This window comes from Salvelinus alpinus, chromosome 2 (assembly GCF_045679555.1).
Source record: "Salvelinus alpinus chromosome 2, SLU_Salpinus.1, whole genome shotgun sequence".
Taxonomy (NCBI): Eukaryota; Metazoa; Chordata; class Actinopteri; order Salmoniformes; family Salmonidae; genus Salvelinus; species Salvelinus alpinus.
The window spans coordinates 89,315,732-89,333,103 of record NC_092087.1 but is presented as its reverse complement, the minus strand read 5'-3'; the positions used below and the strand labels follow the sequence as shown (position 1 = coordinate 89,333,103).

Sequence of the window (17,372 nt, the reverse complement as noted above, 5' to 3'; positions counted from 1 at the left end):
GACCTATTACAGGCCTCCTGAATCATATCAGAGTTTTTTACACAGAGATCCTATTAAATTACTAGTTAGTAGTTCTAATATGTCATTCTATGCTTCTTTATATGCACTTTACAGTATCTGGATAACAGGCTACAATAGACTATATATGGATAACATGCAACATTAGACTGTATATGGATAACAGGCTACATTAGATTATATATGGATAACAGGCTACATTAGACTATATATGGATAGCAGGCTACATTAGACTATATATGGATATCAGGCTACATTAGACTATATATGGATAACAGGCTACATTAGACTATATATGGATAACAGGCTACATTAGACTATATATGGATAACAGGCTACATTAGACTATATATGGATAACAGGCTACATTAGACTCTATATGGATAACAGGCTACATTAGACTATATATGGATAACAGGCTACATTAGTCTATATATGGATATCAGGCTACATTAGACTATATATGGATAACAGGCTACATTAGACTATATATGGATAACAGGCTACATCAGACTATATATAGATAACAGGCTACATTAGACTATATATGGATAACAGGCTACATTCGACTATATATGGATAACAGGCTACATTAGACTATATATGGATAACAGGCTACATTAGACTATATATGGATAACAGGCTACATTAGACTATATATGGATAACAGGCTACATTAGACTATATGGATAACAGGCTACATTAGACTATATATGGATAACATGCTACATTAGACTATATATGGATAACAGGCTACATTAGACTGTATATGGACAACAGGCTACATTAGACTATATATGGGTAACAGGCTACATTAGACTATATATGGACAACAGGCTACATTAGACTATATATGGATAACAGGCTACATTAGACTATATATGGATAACAGGCTACATTAGAATGTATATGGATAACAGGCTACATTAGACTATATATGGATATCAGGTACATTAGACTATATATGGATAACAGGCTACATTAGACTATATATGGATAACAGGCTACATTAGACTATATATGGATAACAGGCTACATTAGACTGTATATAGATAACAGGCTACATTAGACTATATATGGATAACAGGCTACATTAGATTGTACAGTATATGGACAACAGCAGTCAATACAGCAGGCTATGGTGATGATGATACTGATTCCTCTGCTAACTAATGCTACTACCAGTACTGTACACAAGGGTCAACAGTGTAACATAATATGATAGTGACATTTTGTACTACTACAGACATCAGTGTTTATGTGATTAAATGTGACTTTGTCAAGTAGCCAGAGTTGTGTTTCACCATTCTATCTGATGTATTGTCAGTTTGTTATGTTGTTATTAGCCCATCATTACTGAGGACATTATTATTAGGATGGTGCAGTAATGTTGAGATGCCAGTAGGGGCAGCTCTAGTCTAAAACACTGAACCTTCAGTATCATTTTGTACAGCTGATGAGGAGTGATGGACATGGGTGTTAAATGGAATGGGTTCTAATTGAATGACATCATGGACCTTTGACCTGTATATACAGAACTCAGAAGGGCAAGGCAACACAATAAATTGTTAACGTTATAAATAGTATAGTCAACACATTGTTTACATGTGTAACGAACACGATGGGAGACAGAGAGCTGGTTTCAAGCGCAGGGCGCAGCAGGTGTTTCTTTAAAAGACCACAGGAGGAGGCAGGAAGCTGTGTCCAGGGGCAGGCAGAAGGTCAGAAACAGGGGGTCCAAAATGGCACCCAGACCAACATCAGATCACCTAGAACACCCAGACCAACACCAGAGAACATCACATCACCTAGAACACCCAGACCAAAAAGGCAACAGTACAGGCAGGGAAAAGGCTAGTAACGTAGTCTGGGAGAACAGGCAAGAGGTTGATAACAGGACATCCGATAGGCTAAGTTACATGCATGGAATAGGCAAAAGGCGTCGTTAGTGAGGAAGGCAAAAACTATCATACACAGGACTAAATACAGGAAAGAAGTGTGTCACAAAACAAACAATACCTCACAATGATGGGGTGCAACGAACTGAACTAAATAGTGTGATAATGACATACAGGTTTGTGAACAGGTGATCAGAATTCAGGTGATTGGGATCTGAAGAGTGAGCTGCGTTCAGGGGATCAATGTGTTTGAGAGTGTGAGCTGGAAAGTGTGTGAGCTGCAGTCTTTTTCACAATGTCTGTTGAAATACAGACACAGCCCTTTTCTGACGTACTGGTCTGGTCATGATGCATGTTAATGTCTTAAAGAGGAAGGAAAAGGACAGTTCTGATTCAGCTACATGTGTTCTGACGACTTTATAATGTGTCAACACTTACTTCTTGTTTTCACCTCTCCCCTTTACTTCACTCTGTAAGTACGCTTGACAATATCTTGAAATATAGTTTGTGGTTATTTGTTTTTAGTCATTAGTCATATACATATACTATCATTTTACTTCTTGTTATGTTTTGAGCTGTGTTTTGGTTGTCACATCAGGGCCAGTATTCATAAAGTGTCTCCCACGGCGTGGTTGAGTGTCTGTGTGTGTGAATGACGCAGTAAGTGAAAAGTTAAAACACACATCCTACACAGTATAGATGTCAACCCTACTCCCTATCAGTCTGGTCCTGAAGGGCCCTCAGATAAGGGGCCCTTCAGGACCAGACTGAGGGCCCTTCAGACTGAGGGCCCTTCAGGACCAGACTGATAGGGAGTAGGGTTGACATCTATACTGTGTAGGATGTGTGTTTTAACTTTTCTACATCCATAACAACCAGCTCTCTAGACTTTGATACAGACTCCATGGGCCTTATGGACCTTCACTACAGATGGTGTGTGTGCGTGTGTGCGTGTGTGCGTGTGTGCGTGCGTGCGTGCGTGCGTGCGTGCGTGCGTGCGTGCGTGCGTGCGTGCGTGCATGTGTGTGTGTGTGTGTGTGAGTTAGTGAGAGAGAGAGTCACTTGCTGTTTATCCTCACAGCTTGGGGATAGGAGCTATCATTGAACATATTGGTCAGTCTTTAGGCTGCTGTACAGCTTGATGGACCGTAGAGGAATGAACATTATTCCTCCTATATTTGGGGTTCTGAGAATAAAACAGCTTCACAACAATCAATGTAGAAATATGTGTTTACAGTACTACACATCTGTTCAATAAGTGATTGTTGTTGATGATGATGTATGGAGATATTCACCAGCTATAGAGTGAGTTGTTGTTTATGTTTCTAACACTGCAGGGTGGGAGATGCAACAATGGCTTTGAGAAAAGCAGGAAGTGTGTTGGAGGTCTTTCTCTGGTCTGTGGCAGGTATGGTCCCTTTCCCATTTGCCCTGTTTTTCAATTTACAGACATTTCTAATAGGTCAAGAGTCATAATGTTATTCTGTTATGTTTGGCGTATCTATTTCACTTTATATAGTTGTCTTTCACTGCTCATTGAGAGATGCTTATCTGTGGTTTCCATTCACACCCAGCTCAGCAACTACAGCAACAGAGTGTGGACAAACCCTACTGTTAGTGAGAGCCATTGACTCATTTAATAAATGTTGTGATGTGTCACTGTGTGTTTCAGTTGTACTGGGTCAGGATGGCTGGAGTGTGACTTACACCACTCAGAGTATCTGTACCTTGAGGGGGTCAACAGTTGATCTGACCTGCTCTTACACATATCCCAGTGGTACAGTCACAAAAACCCTCTGGTTCACTGAATGGGGGACTGGTGTAGAACCTAAATATCTAGGTCAGGACCCAGAGTATGCAGGTCGTCTGGAGTATCATTGGGATAAGGAGAAAGACTGTACCCTGAGAATCACAGACCTGAGAGAGAGAGACTCAGCTACGTACAGGTTCGGATTACTAACAGATCAGGAAGGAGGGACATATACTGGCAAACTTGGAGTGACTTTGTCTGTCACAGGTACAGTAAAAAAGTGTTTTTTCTGTTAAATTCCAATTAGTTCTGTTGTATGTATTATAATCTGTATAATATAGGATTTCTTCCATCTTTGTATTAGAGTGATAAGTCAGTGATAAAGGGATTTACAGTGATATTGTTTTTTCTCCAGGTCTTCAGGTGAAGGTGACTGGTGGACATCAGGATAAGACACTGACCTGTATCACCACCTGTACTCTGACTGACAACCCCACCTACATCTGGTACAAGAACGGACAATATCTAAATAAGCCCACTTCCCGGCAATACTCTGTTAAAATGTATTATTCAGACAGTTACTCCTGTGCTGTAAAAGGCCATGAGGATCACCACTCTCCTGCAGTGTGTGAGTATGAATGAAACTAATATTGTATGTGCTATCATTTAGAACCATTAAGAATAGTATTACTTTCTCTATCAATATTCTTAACTATATATATTGGAATGATAAACAGTTGTATAGATGTATGTCAATATTTTTTTAAATTCATAAACGAAACTGTCTAATACATCTAAAACATTTAGTCTCATTATCGTTTCAGGAATTGATCAGCTACATTTTGTTTCAGGTGTTGTGGGTGAGAGCTGTATGAATGTGACTTACACCCATCAGAGTATCTGTGCTTTGAAAGGGTCAACAGTGGACATATCCTGCTTTTACACACATCCCAGTTGGCATAACGTCACAGAAGTATCCTGGTTCAACAAATGGAAGTCTGGTGTAACTAACGGTCTGAGACAGGACTCAGAGTATGCAGATCGTGTGGAATACCATCGACAAACAGAAAAGGACTCCACCCTGAGAATCACAGACCTGAGAGAGAGTGACTCAACTGAGTACAAGTTCAGATTTACAACTGAGATGTCAAGATGGGGTCATAGTTTCCCAGGAACAACTCTGTCTTTCACAGGTAATACTACACCGTATGATACAACTGTATATCATATTGAATTACAGGAGAAAATATATTAACCATCCTGTTAACACAGAGGTGTATGTGGTTTTATACATATTGTTTCAGGTCTGCAGGTGAAGGTGATTCGTGTTGCAGAGGGACAGAGAACACTGACCTGTATCACCACCTGTACTCTGACTGACAACCCCACCTACATCTGGTACAAGAACGGACAACGTCTTGATGAGCCCACTTCCCAACAATACTCTAGTAATACTCTAGTAGTGTTGGGTCATTCTGTGGACAGTTACTCCTGTACTGTAGAACACCATGAGGACCTCCACTCTCCTGCAGTGTGTGAGTATGAATTAAACTACTATTATACTTAGAAAGTATCAATCATTTAATATCAATGACAAGAGTATTACTGCTTTATCTATCAATATTCATCATTACATAGACATTGTGTGTAATGTCATAGATGTATGCATGTCTATAGTTAGAATGTTCAGTACCTCAAACACTTGAAGAATAGTTTAGTAGACACTCAAGTCCTAAAGTATCTCCAAATGTATTATTGTTCTTGTTTTTTGTAAGTGATAGTTTTAGATAGTCCTCTGACTTTAGATATAACTTATTTTTGACATGACGTCATTTGAGGTAGTAATACAGTCCTAACCCTCTGACAAATTCTGCTTTACTAGATGCTCCAAAGAACACCTCAGTGTCAGTCAGTCAATCTGGTGAAATAGTGGAGGGCAGTTCAGTGACTCTGACCTGCAGCAGTGATGCCAACCCACCTGTGGACAAATACACCTGGTACAAGAAGAACGTAACCTCACCAAAGGCATCAGGACAGAGTTACAGCATCACTAACATCATCTCTGAGGACAGAGGAGAATATTACTGTGAGACCCAGAATGGAAGAGGATCTATGAACTCTACAGCTCTGATGATCATTGTAGCAGGTAAAGTTACATCTTCTATACTTCAATACAAAATGATGTTCAATAAGAAATTATGTTTCACTGTAATCTCCTTCTAGTCTGCCTTATTATACTTTGGTTGATAACTATACATAGGTTTATATATACACGTATTGCATTAATGCCCTGTATTGCTGTATATTCATTTTCACTTCATAATAACATGTTCTCATATCATCCATTTGATCTTTTAGAGAAACAAACCTCAGTTCTGACTGCAGCTGTAGGAATCATAGTGGTTGTTCTGGTTCTCATCCTCTGTCTCTCTGGACTCATGTGGTTCAGGTGAGTGAAGAAGGGAACATTGATGTTTGTATTATTCTTTCACCTTAGACCTCTGATTTGTTATTAACTTAATTCATTCATTAAGTTATAGGCCCAATGCCCTTAACCACTAGGCCACCTGGGGTGGCAGGTAGCTTAGTGGTTAGAGCGTTGAACTTGTAACTGAAAGGTTGCAAGATTGAATCTCTGAGCTGACAAGATAAAAATATGTCGTTCCACCCCTGAACAAGGCAGTTAACCCACTGTTCCTAGGACGTCATTGAAAATAAGAGTTTGTTCATAACTGACTTGCCTAGTTAAATAAAGATAAAGTAAGAAACCTGTTAAAATGTATTAGTAACATATCAACTTCCACTAGAGGTCAGTAGAGAGCAGAACTCACTCTGTCGCTCTTCACAGGAGATCCACAGGAGGAAGTGATGCCACAGCAGACACACAGGTGATTCTATTAGTTACACCAGGACCCCCCCCCCCCCCCCCCTCCCACAACTCATCAGGCTTTGATTATATGAATCAGCTGTGTAGTGCTAGGGCAAAAAACTAATTGTGCAGCTCTGAGCTCAAAACATGCAGGGCACAGCTCTGAGTTTGGGAAACCCTGAGTTACAACTCCATTTTCATTAGTTTACTGTTTCACGACAGTCTCTTTCGTACTATTTTCATTGTTACCTCTCTCTCTCTCCACAGAGTGTCCGTCCTGACTGTAACAGTGACACGTACACAGGTCTGAACATGAGGACCATGTCCCCTGACTACGACACTCTGGCAAGTCTCTTATAATTCATTTTGATTGTTTGTTAGTGTGTTTGTGTTTTATACTTGAATGTGTTTAGAGAAAATGATGGAAAGACTGGTGTTTCAATGAACACATGAATTTCCTCTCTCTCTCTCTCTCTCTCTCTTTCCCTCTCTCTATATCTCTCTCTCTCCTTCCCACTCTCTCTATATCTTTCCCTCTCTCTCCCTCCCCCTCTCTCTATATTTTTCCCTCTCTCTCTCTCTCCCTCCCCCTCTTTCTGTCCACAGAATGTCCATCCTGACCCTAACAATGACGCCAACAGTGACATGTACTCACCTCTGAACATGAAGACCAGGGGCCTGTTGCACAAAACTAGGATAAGGGATTAAGCCAGGATATCTTGGTGATCCTGGCTCAATTGATCCGTAATCCGGTTGCACTAAAGATGGATAGGGGGCAGGAGGATATGTTATGGTATAAATTACCATGGAGATTTATTCTGTGGAGCTAGCCTGCTCCAGACCAGGCTAAATTCCAGGATCTATTTAATCTCATCCCTAATGTCAGTCAGCAGTCACCACAAATGGAAACCAATAGTTATTTCACTGCTCACTATACATTGTTATCACATATAACTAGACCCACTGTTATTATTTAAACGTTTGTGATCATTAATTTCAATGATTTTGGATAAAAAATGATTTTTAGATGATGTTGCTATCATTAGATAATTTACAGTTTCCCATAGACTATAAGGCTATATATAAAATGATAGAATATTAGGGCCACAGAGGGGAAAAAAACACAAGTCATAATATTGTAACCAGTTGTTTTAAAGGAGGACAGTTGTTAAAATGACAGATGTGGGGCATTTCGTGAAATTGTACTTCAGTATGGTTTCATAAACAAAGACATGCTGATGTGCCAGAATATTAAGTATCACCTTGTCATAAGTATCAAAACTGTAAAAACAATATGTAGCTTTTCTGCAGAAAGAACCAGCCTCATAAATTTATGACTTTATCCTTTTTCTTCAGTGTGGCCCTAGTACTCTGTCATATAAACAAATACACATTCCATATGAATATAAAAACACAATGTGTAACATTATGTTCCTTTATTGAATAAGGACAAAACAAAGCAGGTAAACCATCAGCTCCTTTCGAAACTGAAGTCACAGTGACTCTACAAGATGGAAAGCACAGAATCCAAGCATATTATACAAAATGATACATACACATTCAAAGGTCTGTATATAACACACCCTGCATGTCTGCACACTAAAATAAATGCAGGACAAATCCATACACATCAACTGAACAGACAAATGAATGGATGCAGTAGCCTCCCTGCAGCCTTGTATTACACACAGTATACCGCACAAACATCATAAGAGGCCAAATTCGTCAAAAAACGAACCCAAAAAAACCCAAATTCCTCTGCCACCGCAGGACATATTTAACCAAAATTGAAAGCACACATACTAACTAAAATAATTCAACACATATTGGTCCCTCAGCAGCCGACCACTGTCGTCATCAGGGAAGATTGCCGGATTGTCCCAGTCCATGGCTGGTGGCACTCTGGGGGCCCTCTCCTTCCTCAGGCAGGCCACATTGTGGAGGACAGCACAAGCCACAGTAATATCACATGCCCTAACAGGGCTGACCCTTAATTTGTGAAGGCAGTGAAAGCGTGCCTTCAGGAGGCCAAAGGTCATTTCAACTCTGGCCCTGGTCCTGGCATGGGCATGGTTGTAGGCCTGCTGTGCTTCCTGGGGGTCTGTGAAAGGTGTCAGGAGAAAAGGCTGGCAGCCATACCCCCTGTCTCCCAGCAACACACCAGAGAGTTCACCTGTCAACACAAAATCTCATCATTACTACCTCATAAACACAGTGATATTCTTGACACAGCCATGATGGTTATAAATAGGGGTTGTGTGGCTTACCTTGTGATAGATTTCAGAGGCCCGAAAGATTCTGGAGTCATGGACTGAGCCAGGCCATTTTGCCACAACATTGCTGATCACACAGTCAGCATTGCAGACCATCTGAAATCATAAGATGAGGAATATTACACCAATCAATGCACATCACTGGCAATGCAGAGTGTTCGTCAATGGACAATATCAAAAAGTTATGTTCACCTGAACATTAATGCTGTGAAAGGATTTCCTATTCACAAAATCGGCCTCATGGGCACCTGAGGGGGCTTTTATCCTTATGTGTGTGCAGTCCACTGCACCAATGACATTGGGGAAACCTGTCACACAAAGTAATGAGTATCCTACTATGTGTTAACAGTTGTCCTGTAATTTGTAGATCCTCTTACCTGCAATCCTATAGAACTCCTCTTTGATGTCACAGAGTCTTCTGTGGCCAGGGAAGGAGATGAAGACATCTGCTAATGCTTTGATAGCCAGACACACACTCCTTATTGTGCGGCAAATTGTGGCCTTGTTCAGCATCCCCCACTGAGTACAGGAAGGCTCCACTAGCAAAAAAGCGCAAGGCCACACAAACCATTTGCTCCACACTCAGTGCATGGCTCCGTGCAGTGCGGTGCTTAATCCTGGGACCCAGTAGTCTGCATAGATACCTGATGCCATCTGCAGAAAACCTGTATCTTTCATATAGATGGTCATCAGGGAAGGCCAGTGGGTCCAACCGGTCCCTGAAGACCCTTTCTCGCCTGAAGGCTCTCCTCAGCACAAGTGCTTCTTCATCCACCACATCTCGCACGAATGGGCATGCCATTGTCAGAGCAGAAAGGAACACACAATTTTGGGCCTTCATATAGGCTAGTGGCCACACCTGGTGCTGGGGGGGTGGGCAAAAGAGGGCGATGCCTTATAACGATGACTTGGTTGTACTGATTGCTGGGAAAATAAAAAAAACCTTAGAAAGATGCCACCGTCCTGTGTGCTCACAATAAGAGCTCATATGTCATGGCTCACTTGACTTTACGAGAATATACCTAATTTTTATTTTGAGCTGTGTCATCTTCTTGGAGCTGGGGGAGGAAAGAAAAATAATGATTAATACATTTGTGTTACAGTTAGCATACAGTGTACATTGAAGGCATATCTCACCTCCCTCTCAAGTTTTTTTATTTCAAGGTCCAGTTTCCTAATTGTCCTCTTTTTTATTTCGGACTCCAGTGCAAGATTTTCCATCTTTTTCTTCTTGTACTGAATGTCTATGTCTGCCAGTTCTATTTGGCGCCGGAGGTGGTTGCCATACAACTTTCTGATAGCTTGTGAGCTCTGTGAACACAATACAATTAGCGCAGCTGGAATTTGGCAGGATGTGGTGTCCTTTTATTAATACGCACTATGTTGCCAGGCTGGTTTTCCCACTGTATAGCATCTGGGTCCTGTAAAAGAAATTAGATTTTTTGATTTTGATGAGGACTCCTCACCATTGTAGAGTAAATAGTACTTTCACAGTCTTAACATGATACCTCATGCCTTCTGGAATCCAGAGAGATGGTCTCCTCCTCATCATCGTCTCCATCATGTGCTGTTGCTGCTGCACTGGGGCCTTCACCCTATCACATTTAATCGGATTCATATTGAAGCTAGTAGACAAGACATGCCAGGCCTACAGTATGCCTTTGATGGAGTACTCACTGGATCAGCATCGTCTGGTGCTTGTGCTGGTGGCTCTAACAGGAACACAGTGCTGCCAGACACTGCAAGGCAATAGGTAAACCAAAGTCAGACAGTCCAAATTGATTCAATATGAATGTGGTTGTATCCCATGTAGAGATGGAAGGACATACCTTGAATGAAGCGGGTGGCATCTTGGGAGGAACCTATGCTCGTCTCTTTCCCCCCAGGGATCCCCTCTAAGACGGGCCTGCCTTTATTTAGCTCCAAGGCCATGTCCTCTGCTGGGGTAAGGTCAGCCTTTGGTGACCCACCACCCGTGCCTTGTCTGTGGGTATTCTTTTTCACTGCTAAAACAGTACAGACAATGTGTGAGCAGGCACCTTCTGGGTACAATATATGCTTGTGCTTTGTTAAATATTAGTCAGGGACCATACCATTCTGCAGAATGTTCTTGTATTTGATTTTGACCTGCTGCCATGTCCGTTTTGGCCCGTTCATGTTTAATCTACACACACACACACACACACACACACATTTAATGGAGTCACACTGCAAAAAATTACTTGGTATTTTTGTCTTGTTTTCAGTAAAAATATCAAAAAATTTATCATAGCTTTATACAGCGTGATGGAGTTACTTTACACAATTTCACTCATATCTGCAGTGCATTTCAATTAAAAATTTAACCGTTTCATAATTACAGTACAACTGCATTTTTGGAGATGTGAATTAAATATTTGAATTGTAATTGTGATGTTTCAGCGGAGCGGTGAGTGTGTAATTGTGCACTACTTACGCATTCAGGCGGTCTGCAATACTTTGCCACGCTTTTTCTCTTTGCTTTATCACTGTGGCGGTGTTGCCTTTCTTCTTAATTATATCTTTTACCTCCTCGTATGCCTCCATGAGGATTTGTGCTTCCGACGGGGAAAAGTACGCGGCTCTAGTTGCCATGGTAAATCAGTTAATCTGTGATCTGTGGCGGGGTCTATTTGAGTGAGCCGTGAGCGCGCACCTATCCAGGATTGGTTTCACCTGGCTTAATGAATCCGTGTCTGCTCATCCTGGCTTGGTCTTTGTGCAACCAATTAAGCCTGGACGCACATGTTTTGGCTTCATTGAGCTCAGCTGAGTCATTTATCCCGGATGTCTTAATTCTACTTTTGTGCAACAGGCCCCAGGTCACCAGAGTATGACACCCTGACAGTAAGTGTGTGTGTGTGTTCATAAACATTTTAGTTGGAGTGTAAATTGCTAATTCAGTGTCTTCTTTCAGAATGTGAGGGGACCCTCCCACTGAAGAGAACCACCACAGAACCTGATCTGAAGAGAACCACCACAGATCCTGGACTAAAGAGAACCACCACCAAATCTGGACTGAAGAGCTAAGGTTCCAATCCAAAGCTAGGCCTCACACCTCTATTCTCTTGCTATTATATATAGATGGTTTTCCAGACCATGAACTTTAGCTCTGAGTAAATGCTGGAATATATTTTTTATTTTCTTATTATATTTTTTTATATTGATGATAAATATGATGGGTTATGCTTCTGCTTTTTTTCAATGGGATTTTTCCATTTCCACATTTTTTCTTGTGTAGCAATCTGTTTACTATCTATAGTTTAAGATTATATTTCGATGGGATTTTGCTATTTTAGGGATTTATAATATCAACAGTCCTACTTTCCTCAGCAACTAATATGGATAATATTGATAACAGCTTTTTAATATATTTAGCTCTTGGGTCAAGTTTCTCCTGATGTGTTTAATGATTTACGTTGTATTGCTGTCAGACATTATTACTTATTATACGTTTTATATTTTATAATATTATATTGTTTTTTTTAATTTAAAAACATGTAATCAGCACATTACATACATTTAAACATTTGCAGTTTTTTACATTTTATATTAATTATAATTGTATATTACGTAATGCTATATTGTTCAGTGTCATGATATCACTTGTTTTGTCATCACATTTTTCATTATTATGTATTTTATATACGTTAAATACATGTTTACCTTTGCAATTTTTACTGTGTGGTTTAGTGTCAATACAGTATAAGCATCATGTTTTAAATAAGATCAACATTTCAACAATAAATACATAGATTGTTTGATTTGACTATTTGATCAACTAATAATACATTGATTCATAACTATTTCCACTCTGCTCTTGTTTCTTGTATTTCTGCCTATTAGCCACATGATGGCGCCATTGAATCATTTAACCATGAGTGGCGATGCCAGCGTTTCCTCAACTCAGTCCTGGGGACCCCAAGGGGTGAATGTTTTGGTTTTATTCCCAGGCACTACACAGCTGATTCAAATAATCAAATCTTACTGTCGAGTTGATTACTCAAACACAGAGGCAGTGTTACTTAGTTGTCTTACTAACCTCAGAAATAATATTTCTATTCACTGAAATGAACCTAGAATAAAACTTCTTGGTGACAGGGGGGCAGTTTTGAGTAGCTTGGATGAATAAGGTGCCCAGAGTAAACTGCCTGCTACTCTGTCCCAAATGCTAATATATGCATATTATTAGTAGTATTGGATAGAAAACACTCTGAAGTTTCTAAAACTGTTTGAATGATGTCTATGAGTATAACAGAACTCATATGGCAACCTGAGAAAAATCCAACCAGGAAGTGGGAAATCTGAGGTTTGTAGTTTTTCAACTCTTTTCCATTCCAATATACAGTAGGATATTGGTTATGTTGCACTTCCTAACGCTTCCACTAGATGTCAACAGTCTTTAGAACTTTGTTTGAGGCTTCTACTATGAAGTTGGGCTGAATGAGAGGGGATTGAGCCAGGTGTCTGGCAGAGTGCCACAGGCTCGTAATGCACGGTCACGAGAGAGTTAGCTCTCGTTCCATTGCTTTTCTACAGACATAGGAATTTTCCGGTTGGAACATTATTGAAGATGTATGATTAAAACATCCTAAAGATTGATTCTATACTTAGTTTGACATGTTTCTACGACCTGTAATATAACTTTTTGAAATTTTCGTCCGACATTCGGCTGGACCTGCACGCGCATTTGGATTTGTTTTCCAAACGCGCTAACAAAAGAAGCTATTTGGAAATAAATTATGAACTTTATCGAACAAATCAAACATTTATTGTGGAACTGGGATTCGTGGGAGTGCATTCTGATGAAGATCATCAAAGGTAAGTGAATATTTAGAATGCTATTTCTGACTAATGTTGACTACACAATATGGCGGATATCTTTTTGGCTGCTTTGTCTGAACGCTGTACTCAGATTATTGCATGGTATGCTTTTTGCGTAAAGTTTTTTTGAAATTTGACACAGGGGTTGCATTACGGAGAAGTATATCTCTAATTCCATGTATAACACTTGTATTTTCATCAACATTTATGATGAGTATTTCTGTAAATTGATGTAGCTCACTGCAAAGTCACCGCATGTTTTAGAACTACTGAACGTAACGCGACAATGTAAAATTAGATTTTTTTATATAAATCTGAACTTTACCGAACAAACCATACATGTATTATGTAAAATGAAGTCCTATGAGTGTCATCTGATGAGGATCATCAAAGGTTAGTGATTCATTTTATCTCTATTTGTGCGTTTTGTGACTCCTCTCTTTGTTTGGAAAAATGGCTGTGTTTTTCTGACTTGGTGGTGACCTAACATAATTGTTTGTGGTGCTTTCGTTGTAAAGCCTTTTTGAAATCAGACACTGTGGCTGGATTAACTTCTTGTCACTACAGGGGGTGCTGTTTCAACTTCGACATTTAGCGTTCCCAAATTAAACTGCCTCGTACTCAATTCTTGCTCGTACAATATGCATATTATTATTACTATTGGATAGAAAACAATCTCTAGTTTCTAAAACCGTTTGAATTATGTCTGTGGGTGAAACAGAGCCCATTCTGCAGCACATTTCCTGTCAGGGAGTGAGATTTCAGAAATTGAGGTCCCTGTTCTGAGGTCAGTTTATAAGTCCCCATGAAAGCCATCGGGCTACATGCACTGCATACGTCTTCCTCTAGATGTCAGTAAGCGGGGAGAATTTGAATGGAGTGGATTGCGCAATCTGGGACCCTTTATAAGCCCGTGGAACGGAAGTAGCGTTCTTTTCAACTGGGCGTCTGGCGCGTCAGGGACATCACAATGGCCTCCTGCAAAGCTTTCGTTTTAGCAGTTCTGTATCTCCGGTCATGTTTTTATTCGTTATAGTTGTTAAAGACATCATAAGGTAGTTAATTTAAACCGACTTATAGCAGTTTATAGCAGTTTATTGCGATTTTCCTGGAATTCTTTGTGATGCGCTTTCACGAGTTGGACACCTCTCCAGTGGGTGGCTAACGTTAGCGGCTATTTCGACAGGACAAGAGGACATCTTTCAACCCAAAGACGATTGTTCTGGCGAAAGGACACCTTGCCCAAGATTCTGATGGAAGCTCGTCCAAAAGTAAGAGCTATTTATGATGTTATTCCGTATTTATGTGGAAAAATGTAAAAGTGTTTGGTCGCCGTTATTGCGGCACTGGTCTGGCTGTAACGCACACTGTATGTCTAGTAACGTTAATTTTAAAAATCTAACACCGCGATTGCATTAAGAACTAATTTATCTTTCATTAGCTGTCCAACTTGTATTTTTTTAGTCAAGTTTATGAATAGTTTTCGATTAGAATAGGTGCTAATCCAAGATGGCGCCGGACAGATTGTTTAACCTGTCTCACCCCCCCCCCCCCCCCCCCGTTCCACTAGCGGAACTCCTCCCACATTCCACTGAAAAGGCAGAGTGCGAAATTCCAAAAATATTTTTTTAGAAATATTTAACTTTCACACATTAACAAGTCCAATACAGCTAATGAAAGATACACATCTTGTGAATCCAGCCAACATGTCCGATTTTTTTAATGTTTTACAGGGAAAACACAATATATATTTATGTTAGCTCACCAACAAATAGAAAAAAGCACAGACATTTTTCACAGCACAGGTAGCAAAATCAAAATCAACCAAACTAACCTAGAACAAACAAAAGAAACCAAGAAACAACTTAATCAGATGACAGTCTTATAACATGTTATACAATAAATCTATGTTTTGTTCGAAAAATGTCCATATTTCAGGTATAAATCATAGTTTACATTGCGGCTACAATCAGAAATTGCACCGAAAGCAGCCAGAATAATTACAGACACCAACGTGACATACCGAAATACTCATCATAAAACATTTCTGAAAAATACATGGTGTATAGCAAATTAAAGACAAAGATCTTGTGAATACAGCCAATATTTCAGATTTTCTAAGTGTTTTACAGCGAAAACACAATATAGCATTATATTAGCTTACTACAATAGCCTACCACACTACCGCATTCATTCATCGAGGCACGTTAGCGATAGCAATAGGCACGTTAGCGTTAGCGAATAAACCAGCAAAAGATATTACATTTCACTAACCTTCATAAACCTTCCTCAGATGACAGTCCTGTAACATCAGGTTATACATACACTTATGTTTTGTTCGAAAATGTGCATATTTAGAGCTGAAATCCGTGGTTATACAACGTAGCATCTTTTTCCCAGAATGTGCAGATATTTCTATTAGACTCTCACTAATTCTGACCAAATAGCTATTCATAAACATTACAAAAAAATACATGTTGTATAGGAAACGATAGATCCATTAGTTCTTAATGCAATCGCAGTGTTAGAATTCAAAAAATATCTTCATTACGACATAAGACTTAGTTATGGTAAGGGAATAACCAAAACCTGAGCGTAAAGCTACTGGTACACAGTTCGACAGATATATGAAATAGCATCACAAAATGGTTCCTACTTTTGCTGATCTTCTATCAGAATGTTGTACAAGGGGTCCTTTGTCCAGAACGTCGTTGTTTTGGATTCAGAAAGTTCTTTTTCCCTCTTGAATTAGCAAGCACACTGGCCATGCAGCGCTAAGCTCTCCAACGTCAACAAAGTCGAACAACGCAACACAACTAACGTCCCGAATAAAGTTAAATAATCTAATGAAACTATATTGAAAAAACATACTTTAGGATGATATTGTAACATGTATCAAATAAATTCAAAGCCGGAGCTCATATTCGACCATATCGACAGGTTTCCAGTAGGCAATAACAGGTCACCCCACGCGCCTTGCAGACAACAGAAAATGGGGGACACGTTGTTCCAAGATGATTTATTCAACGTCAGACAGAGATAATCAACTCATTTTTCCTCTCACTTCCTCTTGACATCCGGGTGAAGGCGTATGACGTGCACGTATAGTCATACGTATCATGCCCATTTATAGGCAGTCACTTGAATAGAAGATAGATTTCAGACTTTCCACTTCCTGGTCACAAAGTGTGCTGCCAAAAGAGTTCCGTTTTACCCACAGACAAAATTCAAACGGTTTTAGAAACTAGAGAGTGTTTTCTATCCAATAGTAATAATAATATGCATATTGTACGAGCAAGAATTGAGTACGAGGCCGTTTAAATTGGATACGATTTTCCCCAAAAGTGAAAACAGCACCCCTGTCCTCATCAGGTTAACCTTTCACTACTACCAAACCCGGATCCGGGATCCCCCCCATCACAAAAGCTGACTAGCATAGCCTAGCCTAAAGCTACAGGGATATCATATAATAAAATGTTCATGAAATCACAAGTCCAAGACACCAAATGAAAGATACAGATCTTGTGAATCCAGCCATCATTTCCGATTTTTTAAAATGTTTTACAGGAAAGACAAAATATGTATTTCTATTAGCTAACCACCATAGCAAAAGACACAACTTTTTTTTGTCCACCATTTTTCCCTGCATAGGTAGCCATCACTAATTCGACCAAATAAAGATATAAATAGCCACTAACCAAGAAAAAACTTCATCAGATGAC

General features: G+C 39.7%; 2 protein-coding genes and 1 long non-coding RNA gene across 4 annotated transcripts; 2 read left to right on the top strand and 1 right to left on the bottom strand.

Annotated features, from left to right (window-relative positions):
- The first annotated feature begins 2,169 nt into the window (after positions 1-2,169).
- LOC139541570 (B-cell receptor CD22-like) lies at positions 2,170-6,123 on the top strand. Its single transcript, XM_071346369.1, has 8 exons — positions 2,170-2,388; positions 3,254-3,324; positions 3,589-3,933; positions 4,082-4,294; positions 4,518-4,859; positions 4,971-5,201; positions 5,549-5,812; positions 6,116-6,123. Exons 1-8 carry the CDS (start codon positions 2,318-2,320, stop codon positions 6,121-6,123), a joined length of 1,545 nt encoding a protein of 514 aa, XP_071202470.1. The 5' UTR covers positions 2,170-2,317.
- Positions 6,124-6,511: 388 nt separating this feature from the next.
- LOC139568102 (uncharacterized) lies at positions 6,512-7,945 on the top strand. The gene is made up of 3 exons (XR_011673517.1): positions 6,512-6,554; positions 6,803-6,880; positions 7,142-7,945. It is a non-coding gene; the product is annotated as an uncharacterized lncRNA (long non-coding RNA).
- On the bottom strand, positions 7,936-11,748 carry LOC139568101 (uncharacterized). 2 transcript variants are annotated; one of them, XM_071389795.1, is made up of 10 exons: positions 10,902-11,748; positions 10,638-10,814; positions 10,486-10,547; positions 10,317-10,403; positions 10,188-10,229; positions 9,946-10,119; positions 9,831-9,866; positions 9,186-9,732; positions 9,001-9,116; positions 7,936-8,904 (listed from the first exon to the last, which is right to left on the bottom strand). In XM_071389795.1, the coding sequence occupies exons 1-7, from the start codon at positions 10,963-10,965 to the stop codon at positions 9,831-9,833; spliced, it is 642 nt and encodes a 213-aa protein (XP_071245896.1). In that variant the 5' UTR covers positions 10,966-11,748; the 3' UTR covers positions 7,936-8,904; positions 9,001-9,116; positions 9,186-9,732. The 2 variants fall into 2 exon arrangements, with proteins under 2 accessions (XP_071245896.1, XP_071245895.1); XM_071389794.1 differs by lacking the exon at positions 9,001-9,116.
- Positions 11,749-17,372: the final 5,624 nt, after the last annotated feature.

Excerpts from the sequence above, each read along its gene's own strand:
- LOC139541570 (XM_071346369.1), top strand. The coding sequence starts at position 2,318 with ATGTGTTCTGACGACTTTATAATGTGTCAACACTTACTTCTTGTTTTC. Across the intron at positions 3,934-4,081 it reads AGTGACTTTGTCTGTCACAG|GTCTTCAGGTGAAGGTGACT; the intron begins GTACAGTAAAAA and ends TTTTTTCTCCAG. Across the intron at positions 4,295-4,517 it reads TCACCACTCTCCTGCAGTGT|GTGTTGTGGGTGAGAGCTGT; the intron begins GTGAGTATGAAT and ends ATTTTGTTTCAG.
- LOC139568101 (XM_071389795.1), bottom strand. The coding sequence starts at position 10,965 with ATGAACGGGCCAAAACGGACATGGCAGCAGGTCAAAATCAAATACAAG. Across the intron at positions 10,548-10,637 it reads TGCCACCCGCTTCATTCAAG|TGTCTGGCAGCACTGTGTTC; the intron begins GTATGTCCTTCC and ends ATTGCCTTGCAG. Across the intron at positions 9,867-9,945 it reads TAAAAAAACTTGAGAGGGAG|CTCCAAGAAGATGACACAGC; the intron begins GTGAGATATGCC and ends TTCCTCCCCCAG.